This window comes from Aaosphaeria arxii (genome assembly GCF_010015735.1).
Source record: "Aaosphaeria arxii CBS 175.79 unplaced genomic scaffold BU24scaffold_4, whole genome shotgun sequence".
NCBI classification, from domain to species: Eukaryota; Fungi; Ascomycota; class Dothideomycetes; order Pleosporales; genus Aaosphaeria; species Aaosphaeria arxii.
The window spans coordinates 31461-47332 of record NW_022983477.1 but is presented as its reverse complement, the minus strand read 5'-3'; the positions used below and the strand labels follow the sequence as shown (position 1 = coordinate 47332).

At 49.5% G+C, this 15872-nt stretch overlaps 8 protein-coding genes across 8 annotated transcripts; 4 read left to right on the top strand and 4 right to left on the bottom strand.

Annotated features, from left to right (window-relative positions):
• Nucleotides 1-637: 637 nt before the first annotated feature.
• Nucleotides 638-1528, bottom strand: BU24DRAFT_449971 (uncharacterized protein; the record flags this gene model as incomplete). The annotated part of the gene is made up of 4 exons (XM_033530985.1): nucleotides 638-711; nucleotides 1091-1185; nucleotides 1222-1349; nucleotides 1489-1528. 4 exons carry the CDS (start codon nucleotides 1526-1528, stop codon nucleotides 663-665), a joined length of 312 nt encoding a protein of 103 aa, XP_033383551.1. The 3' UTR covers nucleotides 638-662.
• Nucleotides 1529-2604: 1076 nt separating this feature from the next.
• Nucleotides 2605-3500, bottom strand: BU24DRAFT_461469 (lytic polysaccharide monooxygenase; the record flags this gene model as incomplete). The annotated part of the gene is made up of 3 exons (XM_033531891.1): nucleotides 2605-2977; nucleotides 3045-3270; nucleotides 3440-3500. 3 exons carry the CDS (start codon nucleotides 3498-3500, stop codon nucleotides 2605-2607), a joined length of 660 nt encoding a protein of 219 aa, XP_033383550.1.
• Nucleotides 3501-5754: 2254 nt separating this feature from the next.
• On the top strand, nucleotides 5755-7419 carry BU24DRAFT_347293 (homoserine acetyltransferase; the record flags this gene model as incomplete). Its single annotated transcript, XM_033523518.1, has 2 exons — nucleotides 5755-6607; nucleotides 6680-7419. 2 exons carry the CDS (start codon nucleotides 5755-5757, stop codon nucleotides 7417-7419), a joined length of 1593 nt encoding a protein of 530 aa, XP_033383549.1.
• A 148-nt stretch (nucleotides 7420-7567) lies between these two features.
• On the bottom strand, nucleotides 7568-8263 carry BU24DRAFT_173447 (uncharacterized protein). Its single transcript, XM_033521538.1, has one exon. It carries the CDS (start codon nucleotides 8144-8146, stop codon nucleotides 7769-7771), a length of 378 nt encoding a protein of 125 aa, XP_033383548.1. The 5' UTR covers nucleotides 8147-8263; the 3' UTR covers nucleotides 7568-7768.
• A 132-nt stretch (nucleotides 8264-8395) lies between these two features.
• BU24DRAFT_421520 (MFS general substrate transporter) lies at nucleotides 8396-11047 on the top strand. The gene is made up of 3 exons (XM_033527750.1): nucleotides 8396-9073; nucleotides 9230-10219; nucleotides 10287-11047. Exons 1-3 carry the CDS (start codon nucleotides 8841-8843, stop codon nucleotides 10684-10686), a joined length of 1623 nt encoding a protein of 540 aa, XP_033383547.1. The 5' UTR covers nucleotides 8396-8840; the 3' UTR covers nucleotides 10687-11047.
• Nucleotides 11048-11106: 59 nt separating this feature from the next.
• Nucleotides 11107-11675, top strand: BU24DRAFT_173451 (uncharacterized protein). The gene has a single exon (XM_033521539.1). The coding sequence runs from the start codon at nucleotides 11207-11209 to the stop codon at nucleotides 11537-11539; it is 333 nt and encodes a 110-aa protein (XP_033383546.1). The 5' UTR covers nucleotides 11107-11206; the 3' UTR covers nucleotides 11540-11675.
• Nucleotides 11477-13984, bottom strand: BU24DRAFT_421519 (ATP-dependent DNA helicase-like protein II subunit 1). The gene is made up of 2 exons (XM_033527749.1): nucleotides 13816-13984; nucleotides 11477-13754 (listed from the first exon to the last, which is right to left on the bottom strand). Exons 1-2 carry the CDS (start codon nucleotides 13885-13887, stop codon nucleotides 11811-11813), a joined length of 2016 nt encoding a protein of 671 aa, XP_033383545.1. The 5' UTR covers nucleotides 13888-13984; the 3' UTR covers nucleotides 11477-11810.
• A 305-nt stretch (nucleotides 13985-14289) lies between these two features.
• On the top strand, nucleotides 14290-15612 carry BU24DRAFT_461465 (ferrochelatase mitochondrial precursor; the record flags this gene model as incomplete). The annotated part of the gene is made up of 2 exons (XM_033531890.1): nucleotides 14290-14511; nucleotides 14563-15612. 2 exons carry the CDS (start codon nucleotides 14290-14292, stop codon nucleotides 15610-15612), a joined length of 1272 nt encoding a protein of 423 aa, XP_033383544.1.
• Nucleotides 15613-15872: the final 260 nt, after the last annotated feature.

Here is a 15872-nt window from a genome sequence, read left to right as displayed (position 1 = left end):
GGAGGTGGAGGTGGAAGTGAGATGTGGATGGATGATGGATGTTGGATGTTGGATGATGTTGGGTGTCGAAAGCGTCTGGGGCGGAGGAGGAAGGCAGGCGGCAGTAGACAGTAACTAGTAGACTAGTGTTTCGAAGGCGCGCGACAGGGCTGTACCGTACACTATAAATGTATTGAATGTACAGTACTGTTTCAAGTCTGACGACGAGAGAAGGAGAGGAAAGAGAAGGAGAAGGAGAAAAAAAGACCCGATCCAGGTCCAGGTCCAGGTCCAGATCAAGTAGAGATCAAGATACCAATGCAGACACAGGAACGGAGGAGCGGTCGGGATAAAATTACTCGGGATATGTGTGCACGGAGGAGGAGTATATAGGTAGGTAGTTACGAGTATTACTCCGTGCAGAGAGAGACAGAGAGAGAATTGGAGAGATGAAGAGTAGGAGTAGGAGTAGGAGTAGGAGTAGGAGTAGGAGTAGGAGTAAGAGTAAGAGTAAGAGTAAGAGTAAGAGTAAGAGTAACTAAGAGTAACTAAGAGTAAGAATAAAACTTCCTATTAAAAGGTGATATCTGAGGTATTACACAGTAGGGACTCGGTAATTTAATGAATTGGATTCGTAAAATACGTTTGCTTTTGCCATCAACGTCTGATTAATAATTCAGAAGCTACATGGATCCATTGTACCTTGTAAGTGCGAGTACTACCAAATACATGCTGTGTAGGTGTAGGTAGTCAAAAAGGATGGATGTACAAGTACTTCCGTAATGTAATCAAAACCATTCCATCTTTTGGAGCTTTTCGCGGTCATCGAACAAACGCGTTGCAATGGAAACGATTCGCCTCACCAATTCGATCATGTTTCCTTGCCATCATTCGCAAGTAGGCGATGACCAGTAATTAGAGAGACCGAGTTATTATCAAGGTATAAACGGACACGCTGTGGACAAGCACGCGATCCGGCGGAGAGTGAGACGGAGGCGGCGGCTAGGCCCAGCGGCGGTCATACACTCTAACAAGTTTTCATCCCCCAGAATCCACCACATGATTGTATATGTGCATACTACAACGTACATACGAGGACGTCCACACATACATGCTGTGTGCGGCTCCGTATAAAGATTTCTTATGGCGTTTGCCAGGCATGACGGGGTAGTCATGCGACTCCTTTGTCACCACGGTGAGCTGGCACTGCATTCAAGTTCAATCTCTGTCCTGCTGTCTTACTATGACAAGTCCAGACCAAAATGCTCCTGCTCGTACTCGGCAGTACTTGTAACTGGTACTTGTAATTAGTGGTACATACCGGTACATAGGTACATATGACCCTGTAGCAGTTTGCTTCGGGGTATGAACTGGTGTGTTGTGTGTAGTATTATTAACTATAGGTACTACTCCGTACTTGTGAGCCGTACTTGTGAGTATTAGTACTAGTCATTGTCCTTGTTCAGGCGGTTGTAGCAGCCACCTACGTTCGTTCACAGTGCAATCTACCTGAAAACCGGCTGGGCGTCTGACGTTCTGCCTCCTGCATTTTGGCACTGTCTGGTCTCGCGAACAAGATTATTACAGTCCGATACGATACTGTGTACACAGTACTTGCAGTCCTCACCCTAAATATAGCCTGGACGGCCTCCGAGCTCACAGCCAATATTTTAACTAATCAATTGCACACACTCCAACCCATCATGTCCTTGCGTACTGACTTACGAGCATGCTTGACAACAACCTTCTAGATGGAATGCACATTATCTACTTGTTTGTCACAGGTTTATTTATTACTGATTATTGTTAAAAGCACAGTTGTTTCCCGTGTGCCTGCAAAGTCCTAGTCAAGCACCTTACATCTAAGTTCTAATAGTTACATCAAAATCTCCTGACAAATCAAACACCCACTCGATGGTTTCATGCACATCATCGGTACGACACGCAGGAATCGTTTCAATCTCACCAACTCTATCTATCGGGTGTTTCAATCTTAGAGAAGTGCATTGTGATAAAGGGTTGTATTAAGGCTAGAGAGATATCAAAGATAATCCGCAGGTTCGTCTCAATATCGGACATTATGGTCACGTCATCGTTGGTCCGATCCACGCAGCAAGGGGAAATGCAGACAATCGACCGGCGCCCGAGTCAGAGCCATGACATGTACACAACATGCAAGTCTACTCTTATGATGCTACACACTTACTTGTCTCTGCAATATGCAGCACAAAGGGACGGTTTGCCATTGTAGCCGTAGAGCGGGCGAGGTTAGTCCTGTCCATACTATCGACGCTCCTACTCACAATGCCCAAATATAGTACGAGGATTGTGGCACGAACCCATCTTGCCTGGCCGTTCGCCCCGCCTCCAACTTATCGTTCATTGCTGTCGACAGATACAAGGTAGCCGACGGATAGACCCTTGGCCTGACCACACGACTATCACCATCCATCACGATCTCGAGTCGGCAAGGTAGAGCAAGAACCTGTGGAGATTTACATATGCCTGTGTGCAATTTGGGAAGCTTGAAATTCTATTCATCATCTTACGTATCTACAAAGAAGTGGAAAGCTCCATCCGTCGACCTGACAGGCCTCAGCGTCCTCGTTTCTCAGAACCAATCCTTCAGCAGCTGACTGGTGCTGGTCCAGGAACAGTGTAAGAGTTGAAGTTATTATAGATGTTGGCGGTGTAGCCTGGATCGGATGCCTTCACGTGGCCAGGGATCTTGACACCGCTGAACGTCTTGGAGCCGCCGCCAGTGACCTTGATCTGTGCGCAAGAGATGTAGAATTGAGGGGTCGACCCTGGATTGTGGATGGCGAGCTGCTCAATGCGGAGGAGGTAGTCTCCAGCGGGGATGCATGACGGGATGTTGGCCGAGTAGGTGGTGCTCAAATCCCATGTGCCTCCAGGGAACTTAGGTCCGATCTCCTTGAACTTGAACCAGTCACCACTGCCGTCAGATGCAGCGGCATCGGCCACCTTGCTCAGATAGCTGGGGAGGATGGTCAGCATCGCCTGTTTACTCTTACATGTGAGTAACGCCTCAGAGATGGACTCACAATGATACAGGACCTTGGTGGTAGACAGCAATGTCCGATGTGAACGAGAACGAAGACCCTGCAGCGACACTCACTGTCGTTGTGCCCCCGCTGCTTCCGCCGCCAACATTGCAGCGAAGGTCCTTGTCCGCGAGGTCCGTTACGGGAGAGTTGTTGTTCGTGTTCTTGCGGATGTTTTGGTAGACGGCTCCTTTGACACCATTGGCGGTCAACTGCTGGAAGATGTCTTGAAATGGCATGTTAGCACCGAGTCCCTTCGTTGGTGGGTTACGCGGGCCGACTCTCGTCGATACAGGACAGAAACGAAATGCTTTTCACCTCCTCTAAAGAAGGTACAACACAGAAGACATGTATCTCGAACTATTGCAGAACTACTAAAAAGATAATCCACATACAGTGACCGTTGACAGCGTTCAACAAGAGCGAGGCGGCAGCGATGACAGAGAAAGACTTCATGATTGCGATCAGGTGTATAGTCGAGATGCTGGAGGATACTCGAAATTCATTGAGATCTGCGCGTTCCTATCCCCTTCTTATACACATTGTCTTCGCACACCCACTGCCCAAAATGATATTACCCACAGGGAGAATGTAACCTCCTCCAAGGGGCGGGCAAATCCAGAACACTGGAATCTTGTCCATCTCTCGCTCCGGCGACTTCGACACACGCTATTCAGTTTGACAAGGTTGACAACTCCCCTCTCATCCCACTCACCTATTACGCCTATGGGAGGAAACCTAGCTTTGCAACCTGATATTATATATCATCCTGGGGTTGAGGTGTGGTAAAGTCTCCAGATAGCCTATAGGCGGGTTGGGGACTTCTCCACCTATTAACATCCTTGCCCTATTCCTCAGGTTAAGCTTTTTGTATAACCAGGTCAGGTATATGAAAGGGACGGGCAAGGTAAAGTGCATACCCACCTCGTTGACATCGCAAATTGCACATACACGGCGCCTTACTCGAGGTGGCGAAAGTGCCAAATAGGTTATTGTAAATTCTAAGCCAGTGTAGTCCAGGTTGCCTACTTGGCTGCCCGACCAGACTCAGGGCCTATATTGCATGTTCTCCACCCCAGATGTATATGCAGCCATGGTCATATCGTTCGATTTCACCACCAACATGAGAAAGAAAATCTTAAACTTTCCGCTGGAATGTGCACAGAGTATGGGGGACAAAATGGGTGCCAAATAAACGAGACCTAGGTACGCCACATAAGGCTATTGAAGCGAAAAGGCGGGGTGCAGCGCTCCATCTGGTGTGTGGATGGGGATAAATCAAACAGAGGCGTGTGACGCAGAGCAAACAAACCCCCGAATAGATTAAACGCAATATATCCGCACCCCTGACGTTTGTAGCAGAGAAACACTCACAAAAACCGGCGTATACGGCCCGCAGACAGAAATTAAGAGGATGAAGTTGTGACCCGGGAACGATACCGTTGACGGAAGTTACTTCCTGCAGTCTTTTGACTAAATCCTGGAATATGTCCATGCATTGTAATATCGAGACTTCGAAATGTGTGATTGACGAAATGTGCACATCATTGGCGCCATAACGGCTGTGATGTCAGCCATGGAGAAGAAGAGATTGAACAGAAAGCAGAAACGGTGGCGCCCATTATGCAACGAGAAGCAAGAGACGCACGGAGCTGGGAGGCTCTTGGTCTGACTACAGAATACTTGTAGCTATAAAATGTCGGAGGGCCGGCCTGGCGGTTTTGCCCTTTGGTGAGCAAAAGGGCGAGCGAAGATCTGCTAGTGTTGTCTGCAGCAAACGAGGCATATCGCTCATATATTACCCGAATTGCAATAGTCAATGATAACATTGGTGGTGTAGTTCACTGAGTACTGTTCGCGGTGGAGTTGATGCTGATCGGAAGATGACTCCATAGGTATAGCCACCGGTCGGATCAGGAGCCTACCTTGTCCGAACAGGTCGGCAGGACCAATCTGTTGTCTACCTGAGTAGACAGGAGATAATAAATATGCCTAACGTCCCCCCGGATGTGTGTTCTTGTAATTATTCGCTCGTCGTGCTCGTGATCATGACCCTTTCCCTCGACTTCGAATTATCTTGTCAAAAGCATACGACGTCGGCGAGAAAATTAAGAACTATTTTCTGTTAATTGTCACATCATAATGCTATAGGTGAGGATAGCTACAGTGGTTTTTACTAATGAGTCACCAGCTAATTCCCTGGTTCACGAGTACCTGTGTATATCCACATCGTATCTACCTACCTACCTATAGGTACCTAAACACCTACTTCGGATCTTTACAAAGATTGATGATGATGGTGAGAGAGGGTTGTGCTCACACAAATCACGAAAATCCCAACTGAATCTTAGGGTGTCTTTGTGAGAGAAAAATTAGTATCGTATTCGCCCACTAGGTTCTGAACATATTCAATCACCATTTGGGTTGTAGGTAAGGTGTAGAATTATCGACATCCACTTGACTGTAGTCTGGACTCTGTGGATGTAGGTGTAGGTGATGGGGACTTCCAGATATCGCCTAGCGTATCACGCAATCTAGACTAACCGAATTCGGCTTGTGGACAGCTCCGATTTCCAATTGTTTGTGAGGGGAGGCTTCCACTAAGTAAAGGCATTATTGAACAAACCGATTATAAAATAATGTCGCTTCATTCCCTTCAACTATCTGTGTGTCTGGTACATGCACCGCAGCACTGCTCTATCCTCCCACGATGAGCATACGAAGGATTGTCGCGGCAGCTCGCCAACCCATTCATCATAGCTCGGTCCTCCGCATTTCCACCCCACAACCTCCGAAGCCTTCGTCATTGCTCTTCATACGACCCAAGTCGAGTACATCTAGGAGGTTCCATCAGCATGCGACACGCAGCTCTCAGCAGACTGTAGTTACGCCTGAATCCACGAACCCTGCGCTATCGTTCCCTTGCCTCGACGCCGTAGAATCTCGATCGGCCTCTTTATCACAGTCCCGCCGTTCACTATCTGGTCCCGAACCTTCATATACCTCTGGAAAACATCTCGATTTTCGATCCCGCGAACCTCTACTCCTAGACTGGGGCGGCATACTTCCGGATTTCAACATCGCGTATGAGGCTTGGGGAACTTTGAACAAGGACAGGAGCAATGCGATATTGCTACATACCGGGCTTTCGGCGTCGAGCCATGCACACAGCACAGAAGCCAATCCCCAACCCGGCTGGTGGGAGAAGTTCATTGGCTCTGGAAAACCGCTGGATACAGATAAATACTTTGTCATTTGCACCAACGTCATCGGCGGGTGCTATGGATCCACCGGTCCTTCTTCGATCGATCCAGCAAACGGAGAACGATATGCGACAAGATTTCCCATTCTCACAATGGAGGACATGGTTCGTGCGCAATTTCGACTACTGGACTCGTTAGGAATCGACACATTGTATGCCAGTGTTGGCTCGAGTATGGGGGGCATGCAAAGTCTAGCTGCGGGTGTCCTCTTCCCAGAGCGCGTCCGGCGCATCGTCAGTATCAGTGGTTGTGCGCGTAGCCATCCTTACAGCATCGCGATGCGACACACACAGCGACAAGGTAAGTCGCAGAACAGAGACTGTGGAATGAAACGTACATCATAATCATTTACAACGATTGACTAATCCACAGTGCTTATGATGGATCCGAATTGGGCGCGGGGATTTTATTACGACGGCATCCCTCCACACGGGGGAATGAAGCTAGCCCGCGAAATCGCAACAGTTACGTACCGGAGTGGCCCCGAATGGGAGCAACGTTTTGGACGCCGGCGCGCGGACCCTTCCCGTCCGCCAGCGCTATGTCCCGACTTCCTCATCGAAACGTATCTTGATCACGCCGGAGAAAAGTGGTGTCTCGAGTATGATCCGAACAGTTTGTTGTATGTCTCCAAGGCAATGGACTTGTTCGACCTCGGACAGGAGCACCGCAATCGCATCAACAAGGTCAGGCAAGAGAACAGCGGCAAGCTGCAAGCCTTCAAGGAGGGCAAAGGAGTCGACAGCACGGCGAATGGTGATGTCTGCAATCTGACTCTTCCCGATCAGCCCTATGAAGAAAAGGAACAGCCAGCAGATGTCGCGGCGGTGGATGGTAAGGATGGTGTTGGGGCTCCCGACAGCGAACCACCCCCGGATCTGGTTGCCGGCCTGAAGCCTCTCGCGAATACCCCGGCCTTGGTATTGGGTGTTGCCAGCGACATATTGTTTCCCGCATGGCAACAACGTGAGATTGCCAACACGCTGAAGCGCACCGGAAATCGCAATGTGACGCACGTAGAACTTGGAGAGGAAATGTCCCTGTTTGGGCACGATACATTCTTGCTGGATCTCGAGAACGTTGGTGGGGCGGTGAAGCGCTTCCTGGGATGATCGGCCATCGAGAGATGAAAAGTTGCCCGCTTGAGGTTGATGCGGGATGTGACCCTAGGTGCTTATTTTTTTTATGTGCTTACTTCTCTTTCATGCTATACTTCAACTACTGCGGCATCTCGATTGCATCTATTCAGGTTTTCAAATATTTGCCGTGGGCTGCGGCCCTCTCCTAGCACCATCTGTTTATTGTAGCGTTCTGCATCTGCTGGCGTCCACCAAACCTTTGAAAAGAAAATCGCTTGTACGGAGTACTGTGAATCTTTCGTCGTTCTGGTGCGGGGATGTCTCAAACCCAAGCGATCAAGTCCATTCAATCTGAATCAGGCGTCCCGATTTGGCACGCATACTACATAGTATCGCACGCACAGTCGGGCTTTTGGAGCTCTTGTCCTCTTTCCATTACATCGGGTGTTGTCAAGGTGAAGGAGCAACTGCAGCAGCCTACGACGACGGGGACGTCAGCATCGGAGGGTATGAGGCGCACGAAATAGAAACCCGACGATCTCTCATGTTCGACCACTGAGAGATTGATGGAGCGTGTCACCTTCGCGCTTGAGTGGATCTTCAGATTGGAAATGGGAGATACACAGCTATTTACTGCGGGCATGAGGCAAAGCGGCGACCTTAATGAGGCAGGTCTGGGTTTTAGAAATCCGAGTCCGACCGTAACGATCGCCCATACGGGAACACGAAGATGCATTATCCACTTAGCCTCACCAGCCATAGGGTACGGTACCTTGGAGTGCTTGGTAGTTACCTTTTGCACTGTGCACCCTGTCTGTATTGCTATTCCCAGCTCATTTGCAGCCAAAACTTGCAACCATTTCCATCGTTAGTAGGACATTAGCTTCGCCATCTTCCTTTCAACGGTTGGAACTTGGCCCCTTTCAATTCTTCTTGTGCACCGCACCCCTTGTGATTGTGCTGTAGCCCCCCTGTCATTGGCGTCCATGATCCATGATCCATCCATCCATCCATCCCTCCCTCCCAAGCAAAGCAAAGGATGCAAAGCCCCCCTTGTTGATACTTTTTGTTACTCCCCGATTTCCCCTCCCAGTAACTACGGGCCCGTTCTTACGCCCAGAGATTGTAGATCGCTATCCCCATTCTAGCTCGTACTCTGTGCTCGAGAGCCGTTAATTCGCTCCCATTTCCACTTCATGTCTGTCCATACCCTTGCTCGGTCAATGATCCACCCATAACATATAACCCTTCCAGCGTTGCGGCGTTCTCACATCCAGCAGCGTTCATTCATATTTCTGGCTCGCTCCCCCGCGACCAATTGAGCTTTTTCTATTCATTTCTTTCAGTCTTCCTTCTTTCTTTCCAGTATACCCAGTCCGAAAATTGCCCGCAGAGACGTATTTCGCGACACAGCACTCCGTACGTCAACGTACTCAACCCAAGCCACTCCAGCAATGGCTTCCCAGCACCCCAATGACAGCTCGGATAAGCTCCAGGCCGAGTTGACGAACAATGAGGTTCTGTCCATTGCTGCCAGTCAAGCGAGCGACGAACAGCGAACTCTTTGGCAGAATGTCAAGAAATATCGCAAAGTCGTCGGGTACACATTTTGCATAACTTCAGCCATTCTGCTTTACGGTTACGATAATGTGGTTGTCGGCACCGTCTCTGCAATGCCCATTTTCCAGTATGTCCCCCAATATCTTATGTCCTCGTCAATTTGTATTACGCCCAACATCTCATAATGTTTTTCCACTACATTGCCTCGATCCACGGCTCTGCAGCTTGGGGATGAGCCGGCTCCTATCGACAATGGTTGTCGCATCTGCTGACCGACCTGTAGAAAAGACTTTGGTGTCGAGAACCCCGACTGGCATAAAGGCAGCAGATCTGACCCACGCTACATCCTCCCCTCAGATTGGTTGGCTCTCTGGAATGTTTCGTCGCCAATCGGCGCCATGATTGGTTCTATACTCGGCGCATGGTTGCAGGACCGCATCGGACGCCGTAGGGCGCTCGCCATCTCCAGCTTTCTATCCGCGGTCGCTGTCGCTATTATGTACGTCTCGTATCTGCCTGCAGATGTCAATGGCCGACGTGGATGTTTTTTCGCCGGCAAATTCGCCCAGGGAGCAGCTATTGGCGCAGTCATGGCTGCCGCTCAAACCTACATGTCTGAAATCCTACCACCCTCACTCCGAGGTCCTGGAATGGCGTTCTTCCCCGTCTTTACTCTCCTCGGCCAATTGACCGGTGCTCTGGTAATCTATGGCGCGCTGGATCAAACCAACGGCTATGCTGTTGTTTTTGGCTCACAGTGGCCATTTTCTTTTGTGCCCATTATTATCTCCTTCATCGTCCCAGAGTCCCCCACCTGGCTAGTCCGCAAGCGACTTGTTGATCAAGCTCTTGTAGCCCAAACACGCCTTGATCCCCCCGGCACAGACTCCAAAGGCACCGTCAACAAGATCCAAGCCGATATAGAGCACGAGGAGTCCAACTCGGGTGCTACCTTTATGGAATGTTTCCACAAACGAAACTTCCGCCGTACCTTCATCGTCATGTGGGCAAACTCAATGCCGGCCATATTCGGTCTCCAGCTTCTGGCCAAGGCGAGCTACTTCTTGCAACTTGTTGGTATGAAGCCAAATACCAGTATCATCTTCCTGATTCTCGGCATCGTCCTCGGTCTCCTTGCCAACGCCGCCAGCATTTATGTCATGTCGAGGATTGGAAGGCGACCCTTGATGATCTCCACGCTCCTCATCGCCTCCCTGCTTTGGATGACAATGGGAATCGCCAACTGCTTTAAGCTCGTCCCCGCGGTTACCAAGTAAGTCTAATATACTCTGATGATTGCCCAGTAGCTCAAAGACAAATTACTAACTACGTATGTTTAGTTGGACCGCCGCTGCCATGATGATCACCATCGTTGTCTGTGGTGTAGGTGTATGGCCTTGCTCCTTCGCTGTCGCCGCCGAAACCTCTTCGCTCCAGCTCCGCTCCAAAGCCCAAGGAATTGGCTGGACAATTTCAGCCTTCACATCTGCTGTTGCCGGAATCGCCTTGCCGTACATCTTCAACCCTGATCAGGGCAATCTTCGTGGAAAGGTCGGCTTTACCTACGTAGGCTCCTGCCTGCTCGCTGCAATTATTACATGGTTCATCGTCCCAGAGATGAAGGGAAGGACTGTCGCCGACATCGACAGGATGTTTGAACTAAATCTCCCTGCTAGGCAATTTAAGAACTGGAAGGCTTCGGAAAGGCAAGGTTCTGGTGACCAGCAACCTTGGGTCTAAGGGATGTGGCTGGTTCATGTCTTTTTTCCATATCCTTCTCACGCGTAATGAGTCATTGCCACGTTAGTTTTACAACCCCCTTTCCCCTTCGCAGCTGTTTCTATCCATCTGTACATATACAACGGCACAAGCATGCCGGTTTGTCTTCTGCTCACGAGCCAATGTTTGTTCATTTCCTTCTCATCAATGGCGTATCCATGTCGAACAGTTTTTTTTCTTCTTCGAAAGTTCATCATACCCATCTCGCTATTTTACGCCTAGAAGTATTTACTGCCCTGTTCTCCGAGTTTGGCATGCGCGCGGATCGAATCCAATGTTGGCAAAAGGTAGAGAAGCTAGCAAGAAACCAACAATATGTATCGTTACTATATGCAGCCCTAGATTTCGCTAGTATGGATACGTTGCACCCTAGGATTCATTGACATTCGTGGGCTACTAATAATTACGACGGATACAATATCTGGACACCCCGTGCTGACCTGGGGACGCTTTGTGAAGTGGTACCGCTTCAACGTAAATTATGAAGATGGCATCTTCGAGTAAATTTGAGGTAAAATGTACACCACCTGACGCATCGATCCGCGCATGCGGTGTAAACCTAAGACGGCGTTTTATGCAGTACTGCTTCAGATCCCCATGCATTGTTTTGCAGCTGCTGACAATGCTGATCTTCGAGAAAAGGATATGGTGTCTTCATGCAGCTCCTTTCCCACTTGCGGGATGTCCGAGATCGTCATGGCATTCAAGATATCTGACAAACGAAGAGGGTATGTGGGCAGGGATTATGTCCGTTATCAGGCGAGATTCCATGTATGCGGTGCATGGTGTTTCGCAAAGCTACGCGTCTTGCTGATTGAGTGTCCGTAGTAATACTTCATCAGGGCTATCACTCCCCTTGTCTGGACGAAATGGCATGCGTAACGTAATTGATCAAAGTATGAAAGATAGTCTCGCGTGTTTGTTAGGCTTTCTGGATATGAATTTTTGGGCTTCGATTTGTGGTAGCTTGGCCTTAATTGGGAGCATCTATTATGTATAGTTCTGAAGGAGTAGAATCTCAAGACAATGCCAGGACCATGGACGCCATTCATATTGCAAGCTCGTCAAATGTCATGATCTGGTCACTAGAGACCTTTTGACTCGAGATAGTCTTGAACACGTTCCACCAGCTCCACTTTCTTCCCCGCAGTGGACTGTTTGCGTGCCTTGAGGAAGTCCTTCAGTGAACCCACAGTCTCCTTGCTCAGCTTCCCTCTGTCATTAAGTTCACCCATTTGGGCGTCTGTGAGTCCGCCTTCTTCCACTTCATCAAGATCCATCTCCACCTCCTGCGTTTTGGATTCCTGCTTGATTTTCTTACGAGCCGGTTTCGACTTCGCATCCACTTCATCGTCTTCGTCTTTGACTGCATTAGACGCGCCACCACGCTTCCTGGAAACGAGGTTTGCGGTTTTTCCTGGCTTCTTGGCGGACTGGTAGACTTCGTTAAATGCGTTACCAAAGTCTTCGATGTACTGGGAGGCTCGCTTGTCAATTTGACGATACTTGGGAATCGTTCTGTCATCGGGCTTCGTTGGTACTTCTTCTTCGAGCGCCATGGCCTGCAAAATGCGATAGAACCATTGCAAGTCTGGGTTAGGATATTTGGATGGGTCATAGATGCCTTTGGGCAGTTGAAGCTGTTCAATGACTATGCGCATTTTGTCCGTCAGCTCTTCTGTAGTTTTCAGGGTAGTGCCTTGGTCAGGAGGTTGACGCAGATCATCTGCAAAAGGAAGCGGGATAAGCCACAGGCCAGGGGGCATAGTCTGTTCGTCATTATCGTCGTACTTCTCTGCCGCCGGGATGATGGCAGCGATGACCGGTGCAGCGTTTTTTCGCGCTACGAACCATGCCACAGCCATCCTTTTACTCTTGAGGAGCTTCTGTTGTAGCGCTGAGAACACCCGCGTCGACCCCACGAATTCGGCCTCGGATGGGTACATAAATGTAGCCTTTCCTATGTTGGCCCATATGGAAGCAGCGGAGAGCGGTTTGAAGCCTATTATCCGGATGACGGGATCGCCAAAGCATTGCCTTATCTGGATGAATTCATCAGGCGTGAATGTGATTGTCTCACCACCAAATTTATAAGCTTTTCTCAATTCCCCTTTCTCAACAGTTCGAGCAGTATCATCGGCTAAGTGTGACGTTGATCCGGTTGCAATCTGGACTTTTTCCCCACCAACCCAGACATAGCATGATTTGACATGCTCTTGGCGTTTGATCAGAATGAACCCTTTGACACCTATCCTCAATTCAGGTCCAATCTCCAATGGAAGACTGAATAGAGCCCGCCGCGGGGCAGCTTTCGAGTTTATCGAGGAGAGAAGTTGCTTAAGGAGTGAGATACCATCTCCGCTAGTGGCAACCTTGGTTGTTGAGAGAGTCGACACGGGAGCCTCGGGATCAGAAGGTGACGAGGGATAGACAAGGTCGTCGTAGAATCGCGAACGATCAAATGCATGGTCCACTCTAGAGATGGGAAACAAATCAATAGTGCAACCAAGATCATACAAGTCTCGGGCTCTGGTCACTGCCGTATCCTTATCGTGCTTCGCTATGATAGGATAGTCGTTATCAGTAACCAAAAACAGTCGCCGCGAGGAGAAGTTTGGAGCCTTGGTGGTGAAGATCTGATTTGCACAGAAGAGTACTGTTGCAATGGTCGCTCCTTCGGCGGCGGGCCTCAGTAGCTTAGCAGCCTCCTCTTCATTTTCGACCATGTCCCGCAATTGCTTCACATCCTGGGCAGAGGGTACATCGAGATCCGACAAAAGATAGCAGTGCTGGAATGTGTTGTCGCCATCTTTGAGATCCGTCTTCTCAGTACCGAACAAGAGAATACCCATCATATCGTTTGGATTGGATATTATGCGCTGTTGCATAAGCTGGTAGGCGCATTTGAGCGCGGCAGACGTAGGGGAATCGCGCTCGGCTTTCTTGTCATCTGGTAACGGCGGCTGCTCCAGCATGGTGGGACTGACATCTATGGCGAATAAGACGGCATCTTTGATGGTTTTATAGCTCTAGATTATTGTTAGTCTTCCTGAAAGATGTATGCTAGCTCATGGTCACATATGCGCTCACAGAGTCATCCAGCTCCTCTTCGTCCTCGTCTTCCTCCTCGCCAGGGCGATTGTCGGTTAGTGGATCGGCCATTGCGTTGTATGAGTGTTCAAGTTGCAACGTTACAGTTCGCTCAGTCGCAATAAATGCGACGGGCGAGCTGTACTTAAGTGAGGGGAGAGCTCCGAACAAGGCAGCAATGGTAATACGGCGATCGTTCCTTGTACGCGACTTGGAGGGGAGTGCGCGTGGTCAGGTGATCTAGGCCGGGACTCGTCCAATAAGGCTTAGCGTGATGGCAGGTTAATTGCGGTTGATGACCGCATGGCTGATCGATTCGCTTATTCGCGATTGGCAGAGGCAACTCGTCCTCACTTCCGATCGAGAATTGAACAGTGGATGATTCATGTGAACAATCTGGCCATTAATATTACTATCTCCAAAACTCATCCATGAGGTTTTGACAATTCTCTTCGACTTCATTGCTTCTGTACCATGTCTTTGCGCATCCCATTAGCCCGCGCTGGGAAGCGTGCGACGGCATCCTACGTACCCGCCACATCCATCCTGTCACCATGGAGAAGACGCAACGCGACTGTTGCTCCGCCCGTCACACAGGATGCCACAGGAGCTAAAGGGCCCACCGCAATGGTGTTTATGAACATGGGTGGTCCGTCAACGACAGATGAAGTCGGTGATTTCTTGAGCAGATTATTTGTATGTCGCTCCCTCACCATCACCCATCATTTGAAAGCCTAACATCTACAGGCTGACGCCGACTTGATCCCTCTTGGCCGGCTTCAGAATTATATTGGACCTTACATTGCACGACGGAGAACGCCCAAGATCGAGAAGCAGTATGCAGAGATTGGCGGTGGCTCGCCTATCCGGAAGTGGTCCGAATTCCAAGCTGCAGAGATGTGCAAGATCCTCGACAAAACATCACCAGAGACTGCACCCCATAAACCCTACGTCGCTTTCCGCTACGCAAACCCACTCACCGAAGATATGTACAAAAGACTTTTGGAGGATGGATTTGGAGGTGGAAAGGGTGGCAGAGCTGTCGCGTTTACACAATATCCCCAATACTCGTGCTCCACCACAGGATCCTCGCTCAACGAACTATGGAAATGGAGGCAAAGGTTGGAAGGAAAGCGCGCAACAGGAGAAGTTGATCCTGAGGGCGCAATTCAGTGGAGTGTCATAGATCGATGGCCAGTTCATTCAGGACTCGTGGAGGCATTTGCGCAGAACATTGAGAAGACACTCGCAGAATATCCCCCCGAAAGAAGAGATGATGTCGTCCTTCTATTCTCTGCACACAGTTTACCGATGTCGGTCGTCAATCGTGGTGATCCTTACCCCGCCGAAGTTGCTGCGACCGTCTACGCAGTTATGCAGCGCCTTGGTATGAAGCACCAATATCGACTCGTATGGCAATCGCAGGTCGGCCCACAGCCATGGCTCGGTGCGCAAACTTCAGATACCGTCAAGTCCCTGATGAAGAAAGGCCAAACAGACATGATTCTCATTCCGATTGCATTTACGAGCGATCATATCGAGACATTATATGAATTGGACAAGGAGGTTATAGGAGAGGACGCTGAGGGACACGAAGGTGTAAAACGCGTGGAAAGTTTGAACGGCAATCCGGTCTTTATTCAAGCTCTCGCAGATCTTGCTAAGGATCATCTTCAAAGCGGAATTGCATGCAGCCCGCAAATGACGTTGCGATGTCCAGGCTGTGTAAGTGAACGCTGTCTTGCTCAGAAGGAATTCTTCGCTGGCCAGACGAAACGTTTACCCGCCGTTGCATAGCAACAAGGTCAACATTAGAAACTGTACATTATTGTAGCAATATTCCAATTGCAGCGATGGGACACCTGAGACACATCTCAATCGAACATTCCATGATTACCTGCAGCCACAACTCCGATGCTTTAGCATTTCGTGCCTATGATGGTGGATCGGGATTGGTATTGTCGTTGACCTGCTCGGACCGTATTGCAAGCACTCGCCGATCCGTGATTACCCGTCCACTACAACCTTCATTGACGTGGTATTAGAGGCGGGAGACC